The following is a 13,655-nucleotide window of genomic DNA, read 5'->3' as shown; positions in this document are numbered from 1 at the left end:
CTGTATATGCAAAGAAGACTGTTTTGAAAAATGTATTCCAGACCATTAAACTTTTATTGAAGACACTTTTTTCGAAAACGTCGAATAAAAAAGATACAGAGGATGTCAATATATATACCTAACCAACAAACCCTGTATATGCCGGAGGAATAATAATTGCTCAATATTTGTCTGTTTCATCTTGGCTCTGCCAAAAATCGTAAAATTTAGTGGAATGTAAAATATTCTTACCGCATTTTGGTAGCTGTATTAGTCAAAAGATGATTTTTCCATTTTATGAATCCCCCCCACCACCCCCAGCCAATCTCAAGTCAGCCAAAACTAACTGGGTTCACGGGCTACTGGCATAGAATGTTTTTACCAAATTTGAATGAAAACGTACAATAAAAGAATTTTTGCAACATACTTCTGGATTTTTGCCCACTGTATGTCGCCTTGATTATTTATACTTAAAACTTTCTGCCTGCGAAGCATTTTTCCGAGACGTTCGTTTTAAAACAGCATATCTCCAATACAAAAAGAGATAATGTGGTGATTAAAAAAACAACATGCACACAAAAGATGAGGCTACAATGTGATTTAATTTAGCAATAGCTACTACCGCTACTGCACCCTACAGGGTGTTACAAAGTTCGGGCAAAAAACTTTGTCTTATTGTTGTGCCCTGTACATGCTCAAAATAAATTCGGAATAAAAATTTCTGACGTAGCATTCGCTAAAAAGGAATTAATTTATAATTTAAAAAAAAATCATTAAAATCTAATGAGTGGTTCGCGAGAAATCCAACTTTGAAATTAGGTCTAGTTTTTAGTGGCCGTTTTTTTTTTGCCGGATATATTGGTATATAAAGTTATTAAACAAACAGGTTTAATATTAATATAAAAAAAATCCGCCTACTAAAAATCGATTTATATCTATAAAAATAATATTTGCAAGAATATGAGTATATAGTATCATAAGAACTTACCAGCTTTGAAAGGGGCTCTCTTTCATGGTCGGTATGTGTGTCTAAAACACAATAACAGCAAGCCTTAATGTCACAGTCTTTACAGTAGAATTCTACGTTCATCTCTTTGTGTTCCTTGCATTTATCCAAGACCAGGGTAAATTTGGCCTTTTTGTAAGGCACTGGTTCATGACTCACCAACTTGTTGATACTTTTATGTATTACCGTACAACAATCAATGCAATAAATGGCTACAAAAGATTATCAAATAATAATAAGGAAGTTAAAAACAATACTATCACAGGATTGAAAAAAAAATAGAAATCATAATTGGCCTGGAGATAAAAATTGCTTTCCTTTTAAGCCCCGCCTACACATAACGTTTTACCTGCCGGCCTTATCTGTTTAGTCAAAATGTATTAAGTAGGGTGGACATCAAATGTATCAGTAGTCGGACAAAACGTATTTATTGGAAAATAAGTTAAAAATATGGCTTAGTACTGCTTCAAATAATAAAAAATCCAATTCTGCCAATTCTTCCGCTTTGTTCCAGTGGCGGTTCGTTAGGTGCAGTAGGTGAAGGGGCACTTCACCGAAAAAAAATACTCAAATTAAAGAAAAACTTTACTGCTTAAAATATTAATTTAGTTTAATATATTTACATGTATAGTCTGTGAAACGAACGTGTGAATTTGACAGTTCCCGCGGGCTTTTCTAGTGTTAATTTTATTAGGATAGCAACTGGCGGCCATGCATTTTTCTTGGTTGTCTGATATTTAGAAATGTCAAAAGCCGAAATGACATTTAGTGTTGATTTTTGCAAGAAGATGGAGAACTGTGACTTGTTTTATTATTTTCCTTCTCTATTTCACGAAAGTAAAAAGAGTTACCTATCTGATTCGTTCAGACACTCAATTTAAAGAATATCAGTAACTTTTTTAACAGAGGGATTTTATATTTGCCATCTTGGTAAAAAATAACGGTCAAAATTCAAAGTTGGCCGCTGCTGGCACGTATACGTAGACGTAAAGAATCTTTTACGTATAAAAAATAAAAAATAAAAGAAATGCGCATGCGTACGTAAACGTTTACGTGTTTGTAGGCCGACTCGACCGTATACCGTTGTTCTCTATTGGCCCGCACGCGCCTACGTTTCCACGAAGCCACAAGTGAAATGAAAATATTTGTGAGCCGAGCGGCTGCATGGTTTCCATGGTAACGTGACGTGAGCCTAGCGGCCGCATGTAAATTCCACGCCCCGAAATTGTTTATCGGCGACCGATGTGAATGAGTTTTTGGGCAGTTCGCTTCGTCTTCCTTTATGCTAATATTCGGCTACTTCGGCGAGTAATTAACCGTGTAAAGACTGTAAAGTTGTTGATTATTTATTGTTGTTTGTTAATGGTTTTTGTTGATTTCACTTGTTAATTTTTGCTGTTTGTTTCGTTGTTGTGTTTTAAAACTGTTTTGTGTGTGTATGTGTTAAAAAATGAACCCAATCAATGACTTGGTGTGCAATTTGAAACATGAAAAATTGAGCTGATTTACAAAAATTAGTAAAGTTAGTAATATAAATAAGTCAAATTTATTTTGGTTAATAATGCTTAGTAAACATTAATGTAATAATAATTAATGTAATAATTGAATGGCTCCTCGGTTGTAACCAACAATTTTTTCAATATCGAAATTTCAGTGAAAAAACCGAGGAAAAAACGTTATACCTATGAAAATTACAACCTTATTTCACTGAATTCTCTATTTTGAAAAAAATGTCGGTTACGTTTTTCGGGGAAGCCCTTCAATAAATACAGTGTTCGCCGTAAAGTTGGATCCATATAGACGGTTTCTTTTGGTTTTAGAGTTAAAAAAAAACTTTTTGTGGCAATCAATTCTGCTTTAAAAACAACTTAAAATGCACCAAGTCAAAGGTGAAACATAATTTTGTTAGTCACCTTTTTTAAAATAATAATAATTTAACCAATTTTTAAAAATTTATTTTAAATATTTTGTATTTGACAGCTCCCAGATGTTAGCTATCAACTTTGACTTGGTGCATTTTAAGTTGTGTTCAAAGCAGAAGTGATTGCCACAAAAAGATTTTTTAAAACTCTAATATAAAAAAAACGTCCATATGAAATTATACACATTAACTTATGGGACTGTGCAGAATCAGCCAATCACAGGTGTCCGACTTATGGTAATTACCTGGCCGGACATTGGCAAGCACTGTCCGACTACTGACAAAAAAGCACTTTTATAATATAAAAAAAATAATTAAAATCATTAAATAACGCTATCAATTTCATAACATTTCATTTCCATGCAACCAATAAAGAAAATTTAATCAATAATTTAAACTCAGCTTTTTCTGTCTTTAACTGTCAAAATATGTAGAAAATAAAGATATGTAGAATTTTTTTTATGACATACTATTCGAAAAGGCTTCTAAATAACTTGAGCCATAAAATTTAAACCATAAATATAAATTTGAAGTAAAATTCTCTAAAGTTTTTATCCCATCTCACTTTACAGGCAAAAGTTGTGTAGATGGGGCTTTATATGTAAAATCATATAGTGAATATTATCTGATGTTATCAATCATTTCCAGTCCAAGTTGAGGATTTTTATTATCAGAGTATTTTGCTTACCTTCACAACTTGGACAAAACATAGTTGCTTTCTTGGAACATTGGTTAAAAGAACACCTCTCTAAAACAAATTTTATAATAAATACATTTTCATATACACTCGATTAGATTGAAATACCTATTGGTTGTGCAGGTGCCTTATTTTTTTTTGCGGTAGTGGTAGATACAAATTTTACATTGTCCAAATTGTTTAAATTACCATTTTGAGGTCTATTACATGACATTATACCAATAATATAATAATTTGGTAAAAACACAGTTTGAAGGTCTACCTGAGATATATCGGGTGGTTCCTAAAATAGTTTACTTAATTACTAGAAAACATTCAATATAGAATTAAATCAGTACCTGTGACAAAGTAGAAGGCTTATTGCATACAGGGCAGGTTACTTTACTGTTGATTATAGTTTTATATATACACTCCTGACATACTGTATGGTTGCAGTTTAGTATTAGAGGAACTTTCCCAGTGATTCCCTTTTGACCAGCTAATTTAAAAGAAATAATATAATATAAATTAATATTTTACATAATTTGGTAACTTACATCTAACGGAGTAGTTATTATCACATTTTGGACAGACATATAACTTTGCATGTATGTTTTCGTCATCACGAGAGGCCCTAGGTTCAGTTCTTCCATTACGTCTATGATCAGATCTGTTCTGTCTCTCTTGATTTCTAGTTGCATTCTGTTCATTCTGATGCTGTCTCTCATAATTATTTCTAGTTGCATTCTGTTCATTCTGATGCTGTCTCTCATAACTATTTCTATTCGTATCCTGTGCCTTCATATGCTGTCTCTCATAATTATTTCTATTCGTATCCTGTGCATTCTGAAGCTGTCTATCATAATTATTTGTATTTGCGCCCGGTGTATTCTGACTCTGTATATCTTGAAGAGCTACATTGAATACGTTAGCTCTGTTAGTTCCTCTGTGAGCTCCTCTGGCAACTGTTCTGGTTACCATAGAGGTGGAGTTGTCGGAAAACGATTCTCTGTCGCTATAAAACGAATAATCAGACTGCTTGGCCCGCAATCTACCCCTTTTTCCTCTTGGTCTCTCATTTCTTGCTGGATGGGGACTTCGAAAATCGTTGAAATTCGACGTCGAAGAATGATTAGTGGATTGATAGAATCGAGAGGGTTGAGGTGGTCCAAAGGATGCTCCCGCCGGCCACATTGTAAGATCAATTTTTTTTTTACATCAACTACCTGAAAATTCAAAACAATTCCGAGATTGAAACAAAATGTACGTTTATCTATTATATAAAAAAATAGTCGATCAATGCACAAAAAGTATATGGCTAAAAACCTATTTTATAGCTTTTCTTACCGGTTTACAACAAAAGGATAAGAAAAAAACCCAGAACGCAGAAACATGGGCAAGCAGCACAAGGCACAAATCGACAAATTGACAAATCTCGAAATCTCGCAGAAATGTTTAGAACCGGCGTTGAAAGATGTCAGAAAATTATCATTGCAACCAGTGTTGCCAGTTCTCAAAGAAATGCCTTCTGTGAAATATGTGAGAGATTTTTGGAGAGCAAGAGATTTGGAAAAAAAGCACGAGATTCATCTAAGGTCTGTCTAAGGATTCATCATTCGATAGTGTTTAAATTGCAACCCCACGCATTCGTTAAGTGTCTAGTTACTACTCTTTGGTCGTGGGCAACGGTTATCCCCTGGCATTGCCCCCTGGTAATTTCCCGAATCTGAAAATAATGGCAATCGGTAATCGATATATTGTTTATGTCGCGTCGCATGAACATAAATATCTTATACAAGTTTGTTTTTACTTGTTATTACTCGCAATCACCTCGCAATATAAGCATTATTGAAACTTTACTTTTTTACTCTTTTTTGATTATGAAACTTAATGAAACATACTCTGATGATTAAGATTTTTTTTGCAAGAGTTTTACTTTATTTTATTTATTTTTTGTTTCTTTTATCATAAAATAAAATTGGGCAAAATAATATTTTTTGTTAGTGTGTTTTTATCTATTTTATCTCATTAAGTAAACGTTGTTTTAGTGATGTTTCTCAAAACTGCTTAAATTTTTTTTAAATAATTTATTCAAAAAATATTCCCAAAATAAAAAATAGAGGACGAGTGGGTAAAAAAGCGCTACTACAGGTGAATCATTTTTTGAAACCTCGTCCAAATGTCAAGAATTTACCCAAAAGATAAGTAAATGATATGCGGTTAATGACCTTTGTTTTGTTTTTATTACAAAATCTAAAACTGTGATCTAAAAGCTACCTGTAAGTAAACACAAAAAAGCTAAAGATGTTAATCGCATCTATAAATATATTTCTTACGTAAATATTCCTTTCTTTCCGATTGGAGAGTGACATTGAAAAAAGACACTTATTTGTGTGACGCCTTTGAGTTTGGTATGCAAAAAAGACCTTTTTAAATACGCAAGAGAAAAGAGAAGAGTATGATCAAAAAGAGGACTGTCCTCTGAAATAGGGGACGGTTAGTTAGCAACCCTAATCTAATAACGCTAATAACAAGAACAGTTAACCTAATTAGTTTACCGTTCTTGATCTAATAACACTGGTTTAGTTTAGAACGAGTTTTAATATTCTACATAAAGTTCACGCATGGTTCACGCTTGTGAGCTGCTCTGAGTTCAGGTTATAATTAAGTTTCGGAAAATCGGACGGAATTTTTTAAACTTGGCAACAGTTAAATCTGTTTTGATGGCGCTACAGTCGAGTGATTACGATTTGTCGATGTTGGCGGTAAAATTTAAATCGACAATTCCCTCCACAGTTCGAAATGAAAATTACGAATGTATACAGAAGGTTCTTTAAAGTCGTACCAGTGCAAAACGCGATGCGGTTACTTGCAGCGGTCCACATTAAGCGCACGTTTTATTAATTTTCAGTGCGACAATTACTGCCACACATATAATTAATTATCCGTAACGTTAAATTAAGTTAAGTTTAAAATATGTTATTCAGGACAAATTGTGCGAAATTTGTGATAGTTATCGTAGGATACGTTCTGGTGGCTGGTAAGAGGATTATTCATTTCTTTTGCGGTCGATTTAGATTTAGAAAGGACGGAAAGTGTGAGGAAGTGCAATTTCGCTACTGGGCGATGATCCGACGCATTAAAACTGAAAGTAATTGCTTCATCGTAATTGCGTATTTTTTATTGTCATCTTAGCCGGGTATTGTATAGTCTATATATCAAGTCGGCTATGGAAAGAAAGCTGAAGGCGCGCGCCAAGCCTACTCGGGTTTTCTTTTAATATGTTGTTTAAACGGTATAGCCCATGTCCTTAACCTGCTTTTCGAACGCATAATATCCATTGTCCAAAGAAAGCTTTTTTCTCGATTAATTTAAGGATATAAGGACTCTTATAATAAGAAACTCGTTTTTAAAATGGACTTTACTGTTAAATATGGAGTTGCGATGTGTGCCTGTAATAGGTAGTTATATACACGTATATATATATATATATATATATATATATATATATATATATATATATATATATATATATATATATATATATATATATATATATATATATATATATATATATATATATATATATATATATATATATATATATATATACTGAGTAGACATCGGGTATTGAACCTATAAATGTGTTTTATACAGAGCGATCTGCAAGGAAATACGCACGTGCTCGTAGTAAAGTGTAATGTCCAAAAACAATTAAAAACAATAGTTAATATGTGTTATTGTGTTGTCCAGTTTAACAAATTTTAACTCTGTAAGAATCTACGTTCAAGAGGCTTGAAAAAGACATATACTGTCGAAACGTCGTCACAAAATAAAAAAATAATGAACAAAATCTAGAAACATCTTTGCAACCCCAACGACCTAAAGCCAAGAGTGAAAACAAAAAAATATATAGTATACAGGTCAAAGAAACGAAACAAAAAAAAAAATATATATATATATATATATATATATATATATATATATATATATATATATATATATATATATATATATATATATATATATATATATATATATATATATATATATATATATATATATATATATATATATATATATATATATATATATATATATATATAATATACTGGCGAATGTTATAGGTTGTTAATGAATAGGAAAAGCGATAATGCATGGTGTTGGTGACATTCGATGTATGTTGTAACACATAATAGTTATATATTTTGAATAAATTAAATATAGCACGTTTTAGCTGTGTACATAATAACCGTGCACATATATGTGTCAATAAATGGATTCACTCGTTATAAATATATACCAGGTGTCTCAGACATAATGTTTCAGTTAATTGTCTCGATTATTTACATATACAGGCTGTCTCCAATATTCCGTGGACATAGAACTATTACATATTTTTAGAATCAAAATAAGTTCATTGGGTACAATTTACCTCTATATAAAAAGGCTTCGTTTGTTCGCTAGGGGGCATCAAACTTAAAAAAAAACAAATTTTAAGATATTTTAAGAACCGTTATTCCGATTTGAATGAGATGGGTGACTAAGTGCTTTAACATTTTTCTTTCACAAAAATCAAGAAAAAGTACAGGAAGGGTGAAAACTTACCCTACCCCTACATAAGATGTAGTATAAATATTTTCCAACTCTACCGACCACATATTTTTTTCGTAAAATGGTCCCTCTAGTATTTTCTACATTTTTTGTCTCTTGTAAAAATCTAGTATTTACTACATTTTTTGTCTTTTATAAAAAGGCCACATAGCATATGCAGTTTTTGAGAAAATTTTTTTGGAGAATTTATTTTTCCAAAGCAGACCTATAAAATATACAAGGAGTTACAATATTCCGTGGACATAGAAGAACTACGTATTTTCTGAATCAAAATAAGTTAATTGCACATAATTTACCTTTATACAAAAGTTCTTCGTTTGTCCGTTAGAGGGCATGAATAAAAAATAAACCCGAACGTTAATTAATTTAAATTTATTAATTTTTTAAGTTTTTTATGAAGCTTATTGTCAAATATTATTTGTGATACTAACATAAAATTCCATATTTTCTCGAACTAGATTATTAGAGCATAATAGATTTTATGCGCCTCCATAGCTTGATGTGACAAAAAACATTTTTTGAAAATCACCTTCGGAAAAATAATTTTTTCCCCAAAAAGTATGCGCGATGGCGTTTTTTAAAAGAGGCAAAAAATCTAGTAAATACTAGAAGGACCATTTTACAAAAAAAAAATTGGTCGTCGGTTGTGCTGGAAAAAATTTATACTACAACTAGCGTGTACCAGCGACTTCGTTCGCGTCGAATTAATCATTTGTAATGGTGATGATAAAGCAAAGCAAGAATTTCCATTATCATACAAACTGGATAAAATTTTCTCACATTTATGACAGCATGAGAAAAAACAATATGGTTATATTATTATATAACTTAGCAATATTTGAGGGGTAGTTTCATATCGTTGGAATTTGACTTTTGAAAAATCCGTTTGTCAAAAATAAGCTTTTTACGTCAAGCAGTTTAAGCAGAATCGTGGTTAAGAAATTACCCAACTTTTTGGAACACCCTGTATGATTTTTTAAAAAATTTCAAAATATGTAAAAAAAAACAAATAAATTATGCTTGTCCAAGCGTTTTCCCGAAAGACTAACCGTTTTTTAAATAACAATTATTGTAATATTTGAGGGGCCTTTTCACACTTTTGGAATTTGAGATTCGAGAAACCCCCCTTATCGAACCTCTACACCCCACAGTCAATCCGTTTGCCAAAAATCAGCGTTAAACGTGAAGCAGTTGAAGCAGAATCGTGGTTACTCAATGGTCAAATTTTATGAAACACCCTGTATAAATTTATAAAAAATCTTAAAATATGTAAAACAACAAAATAAAATATACGTGTTTAAGAGTTTTTCCAAAAACTTCTCGGTTTTTAAATAAAAAATATTTTAATATTTGAGGGATAGTTTCACCCCCTTAGAATTCGAGTTTCGAAAAATCCCTACTTATCGAACCTCTACACTCTAAAGTCAATCTGTTTTCCAAAAATCAGCTTTTTACGTCAAGTGCTTTAAGCAGGATCGTAATTAATCAATGACCAGATTTTTCGAAACACCCTGTATACATTTTTAAAAAATTTTAAAATATGTAAAAAAAACAAAATAAAATATACGTATTTAAGCGTTTTTTCGGAAACTTGACCGTTTTTGAAATAAAAAATATTGCAATATTTGAGGGGTGGTTTCACCCTCTTGGAACTGGAATTTCGAAAAATCCCTTCTTATCGAACCTCTACACCCTAGAATCAACCTGTATGCCAAAATTGAGCTTCTTACGTTGAGTGGTTTGAGCAGGATCGTGATTAATCAGTATGTCAGCCACTTAAGGATTTTATATATGTATTAGCCTTGTATAGATTTATGTAGGAGTGGGGGTAGTTTTCATCCTTACCGAACTCTTTCCTGATTTTTGTGAAAGTCAAATGTTAAAGCAGTTAGTAAAAAATAGACACCTAAAATCTTATTCAAATCGGAATGCCGATTCTTAAAATAAGGGTTCAAGACACTCGAAAAAGTTCCTCGGAACTTACGACTGAGAAAAATCAAAGATTTTGCTTGGTTTAAGTAAAAATAAACTTCGGATTGTCACGGGGTTGCTAACAGAACACTCTCTCCTCAACGAACATCTCAATATAGTCCATTAGTATTAGTAGATTGAAGCTGTGAAACAACCGCGAATCGTTCGCAGGGAAAATCTTTCCCAGTGGCCGATGAAACTTATTTTCGTTTAGTTACCTTTCTTTCTATATTCTTAGCTTAGTTTAGTTTAGAAACTAAACTAAGCCAAACGAAGATAAGATTTGTAAAAATCAGCTTCCATACTTTTAAATGTATCAGCGGCCACTTGAGCGAAACTAAACGAAAATATATGAACGAAGATTCAAATCGAAGCTTAGTTTCGCTCGTTTTAGTTCGTGACAGATTCCAGCTAATTTTTCGCAGCGATTAATTCTATGATAGCAGAGACACAATACGAAAACGCAGCTAACTTAGTTGACTACTAAGGGAAAATCGTTCCCAGTGGCCGATGAAACTTATTTTCGTTTAGTTAAAGTTTCTTTCTATATTCTTAGCTTAGTTTAGTTTAGAAACTAAACTAAGCCAAACGAAGATAAGATTTGTAAAAATCAGCTTCCATACTTTTAAATGTATCAGCGGCCACTTGAGCGAAACTAAACGAAAATATATGAACGAAGATTCAAATCGTAGCTTAGTTTCGCTCGTTTTAGTTCGTGACAGGTTCCAGCTAATTTTTCGCAGCGATTAATTCTATGATAGCAGAGACACAATACGAAAACGCAGCTAACTTAGCTGACTACTAAGGGAAAATCGTTCCCAGTGGCCGATGAAACTTATTTTCGTTTAGTTACCGTTTCTTTCTATATTCTTAGCTTAGTTTAGTTTAGAAACTAAACTAAGCCAAACGAAGATAAGATTTGTAAAAATCAGCTTCCATACTTTTAAATGTATCAGTGGCCACTTGAGCGAAACTAAACGAAAATATATGAACGAAGATTCAAATCGTAGCTTAGTTTCGCTCGTTTTAGTTCGTGACAGGTTCCAGCTAATTTTTCGCAGCGATTAATTCTATGATAGCAGAGACACAATACGAAAACGCAGCTAACTTAGCTGACTACTAAGGGAAAATCGTTCCCAGTGGCCGATGAAACTTATTTTCGTTAGTTACCGTTTCTTTCTATATTCTTAGCTTAGTTTAGTTTAGAAACTAAACTAAGCCAAACGAAATAAGATTTGTAAAAATCAGCTTCCATACTTTTAAATGTATCAGTGGCCACTTGAGCGAAACTAAACGAAAATATATGAACGAAGATTCAAATCGTAGCTTAGTTTCGCTCGTTTTAGTTCGTGACAGGTTCCAGCTAATTTTTCGCAGCGATTAATTCTATGATAGCAGAGACACAATACGAAAACGCAGCTAACTTAGCTGACTACTAAGGGAAAATCGTTCCCAGTGGCCGATGAAACTTATTTTCGTTTAGTTACCTTTCTTTCTATATTCTTAGCTTAGTTTGGTTTCGCTCGCAGTGGCCGCCTGTACCAGATAAGAATTTCGCCAAATTTTTTATACATATTTTGGTATACAAGTATATTTTGGTATACAAGTTTTCGAATAGTTTTTGCAATAAACAGAATTAATAAAGCAATTGTAAAATTTAAATTAGTATTTTTTCTCAAGAAGGGGTAAACGCATTAGGGGACAAACACAATTGCCTCACAGCTCACAGGTAGCAGTGTTTCCGGCAGAGAACAGCCCCTTGTTATTGAAAAAAAAGAAGAAGCATTAAATATCAATGACTAAAGAATACAAGGACATGTAACGCCCATATACGGGCTGCAGCAGAATTTGTAGATTTGTGATGTTAGAGACGCCATTTTTTTGGAAGTAATGAATGAGTCATCAGCTAGTCATAAGCGACAATTTTAGCGATTTTTAATAGTTTGTCTGTAGTGAACTTTGTATAAATTTTATTACAATGGTGATTAGTTGTTCAGCTTTCAAGTGTAAAAGCCGCAGCGATAAGAAAGAGCCAGGAGTTATGTTTCATAGGTAAATAAACAGCAAAATAAAAACACTAAATCACCACAATACACCAAAACACTCTTACTTTTACACTGCAGACGATTATAAAAGCAGATGATTAAAAACTAAAATACAATCTACAATTTGAGCGTTTATATATTCGCTCAGTGGCAACCGAGTGAGCGTAACAGCTTTGGTAATAGTTAGATTTCCGCTACTAGAGTAGTAGGAACAAAGAACTTGAAGGAATTGGACCGTTATTGTCTCTGTTCATATTATCTTTACATTTATTAATTCTGATGCTTTCATATGCATCTAATTAAATAAACAGCTCATAAAACAGCTTATAAAAATAAACTTAAAAATAAACAGCCCGCTCCACCTTTTTGGTTTTTTTTATATTGAATTCGATAATTATTTTTCTGGTACTATACATATGTGTTTGATATGTGCTATACGTCTATATTAGTTTTGTATCTTTTGTTAATATTTTAACACGTTTTTTCGTAATTAATTCGTATGATAACACCGCATACACCATAGGCGTAGCCAAAATATTTATCAAAAATATAAATATATCATAACCAAACCTAACCAAACCAAAATATTTATCAAACATATAAATATCTCTTCAAGCAACTATGTTAAGAAAAACATATGCCGCGGCACTGTGTGTTACATTTTTGTTAACATTTTAATACGTTTTTTTCGTAATTAATTAGTATGATACCACTACATACACCATAGGCGTAGTCAAAATATAAATATCTCTTCAAGCAGCTATGTTAAGAAAAATATGTGCCACGGCACTGTGTGGCACAGCATGTGTGCCACAGCATGGTAACAATTTGGTCTCGGGCGTTATTAGTACTTTTATTCTTTAGTCATTGCTAAATATGGAGGTTCACTTGCATATGTGCATTATTTTAGGAATCGTCACTAAAAATGGCAAATTTTAGAATTGTTTTAATAAAACAAAAATGTATCTGGTTGTGGTATTTTAAACGAAAAACGCGATCATTATTTAACACTTATTTATTTGAATAAAGAAGTATAACTTTGTACCCAGCCCGAGCGCACGTCACTGTAAATAAGTAAATTTATGGAAGATTATCTAAGGGTCACTGTTTTATTCCGCTTATTTTGATCTGCTTACCGGGTGAGCTAGGCACCAACAATCAAATTGCCATTATAACAGAACCGTACAAATAATTTGAATTTTTTATTGCCATCACCTGATAAGGTTTTTGCATATTAAATTAGGTTTTATTACACTCTCTTTATAAAAATGAATATAATAACCTGTTGGAAATTCCATGGGCGTACATATTATTCTTTAATTAAAATTGATGATTTAAAATTGAACTTTAAAAATCATTTGTTGTATCAGCTAATACGCCTAGTAAGATTTTTTGGACAGAAAGAAAGGGCTAAGGTATGAATTATTTATTATTTACCCTGGT

General features: G+C 32.3%; 2 protein-coding genes across 5 annotated transcripts in view; one reads left to right on the top strand and one right to left on the bottom strand.

Moving 5' to 3' along the window:
- Positions 1-5,074, bottom strand: part of LOC115884602 (RING finger protein 17) — a 50,219-nt gene extending 45,145 nt beyond the window's left edge. For all 3 annotated transcript variants that reach the window (XM_030903232.1, XM_030903233.1, XM_030903234.1), the window contains exons 1-6: positions 4,930-5,074; positions 4,140-4,808; positions 3,942-4,081; positions 3,712-3,886; positions 3,595-3,654; positions 968-1,197 (exon numbers count right to left, since the gene is read on the bottom strand). In XM_030903232.1, coding sequence (XP_030759092.1) covers positions 968-1,197; positions 3,595-3,654; positions 3,712-3,886; positions 3,942-4,081; positions 4,140-4,776 — 1,242 coding nt within the window. In that variant the 5' untranslated portion in view covers positions 4,777-4,808; positions 4,930-5,074. The remainder of the gene's footprint in view (positions 1-967; positions 1,198-3,594; positions 3,655-3,711; positions 3,887-3,941; positions 4,082-4,139; positions 4,809-4,929) is intronic.
- Positions 5,075-6,400: 1,326 nt separating this feature from the next.
- Positions 6,401-13,655, top strand: part of LOC115884603 — a 94,979-nt gene continuing 87,724 nt past the window's right edge. For both annotated transcript variants that reach the window (XM_030903236.1, XM_030903235.1), the window contains exon 1: positions 6,401-6,622. In XM_030903236.1, coding sequence (XP_030759096.1) covers positions 6,559-6,622 — 64 coding nt within the window. In that variant the 5' untranslated portion in view covers positions 6,401-6,558. The remainder of the gene's footprint in view (positions 6,623-13,655) is intronic.

This window comes from Sitophilus oryzae, unplaced genomic scaffold (assembly GCF_002938485.1).
Source record: "Sitophilus oryzae breed Bouriz unplaced genomic scaffold, Soryzae_2.0 scaffold_302_pilon_pilon, whole genome shotgun sequence".
Lineage (NCBI taxonomy): Eukaryota > Metazoa > Arthropoda > Insecta > Coleoptera > Curculionidae > Sitophilus > Sitophilus oryzae.
Note: the sequence above shows the minus strand (reverse complement) of the source record. Positions and strands in the feature narration are given on the sequence as shown.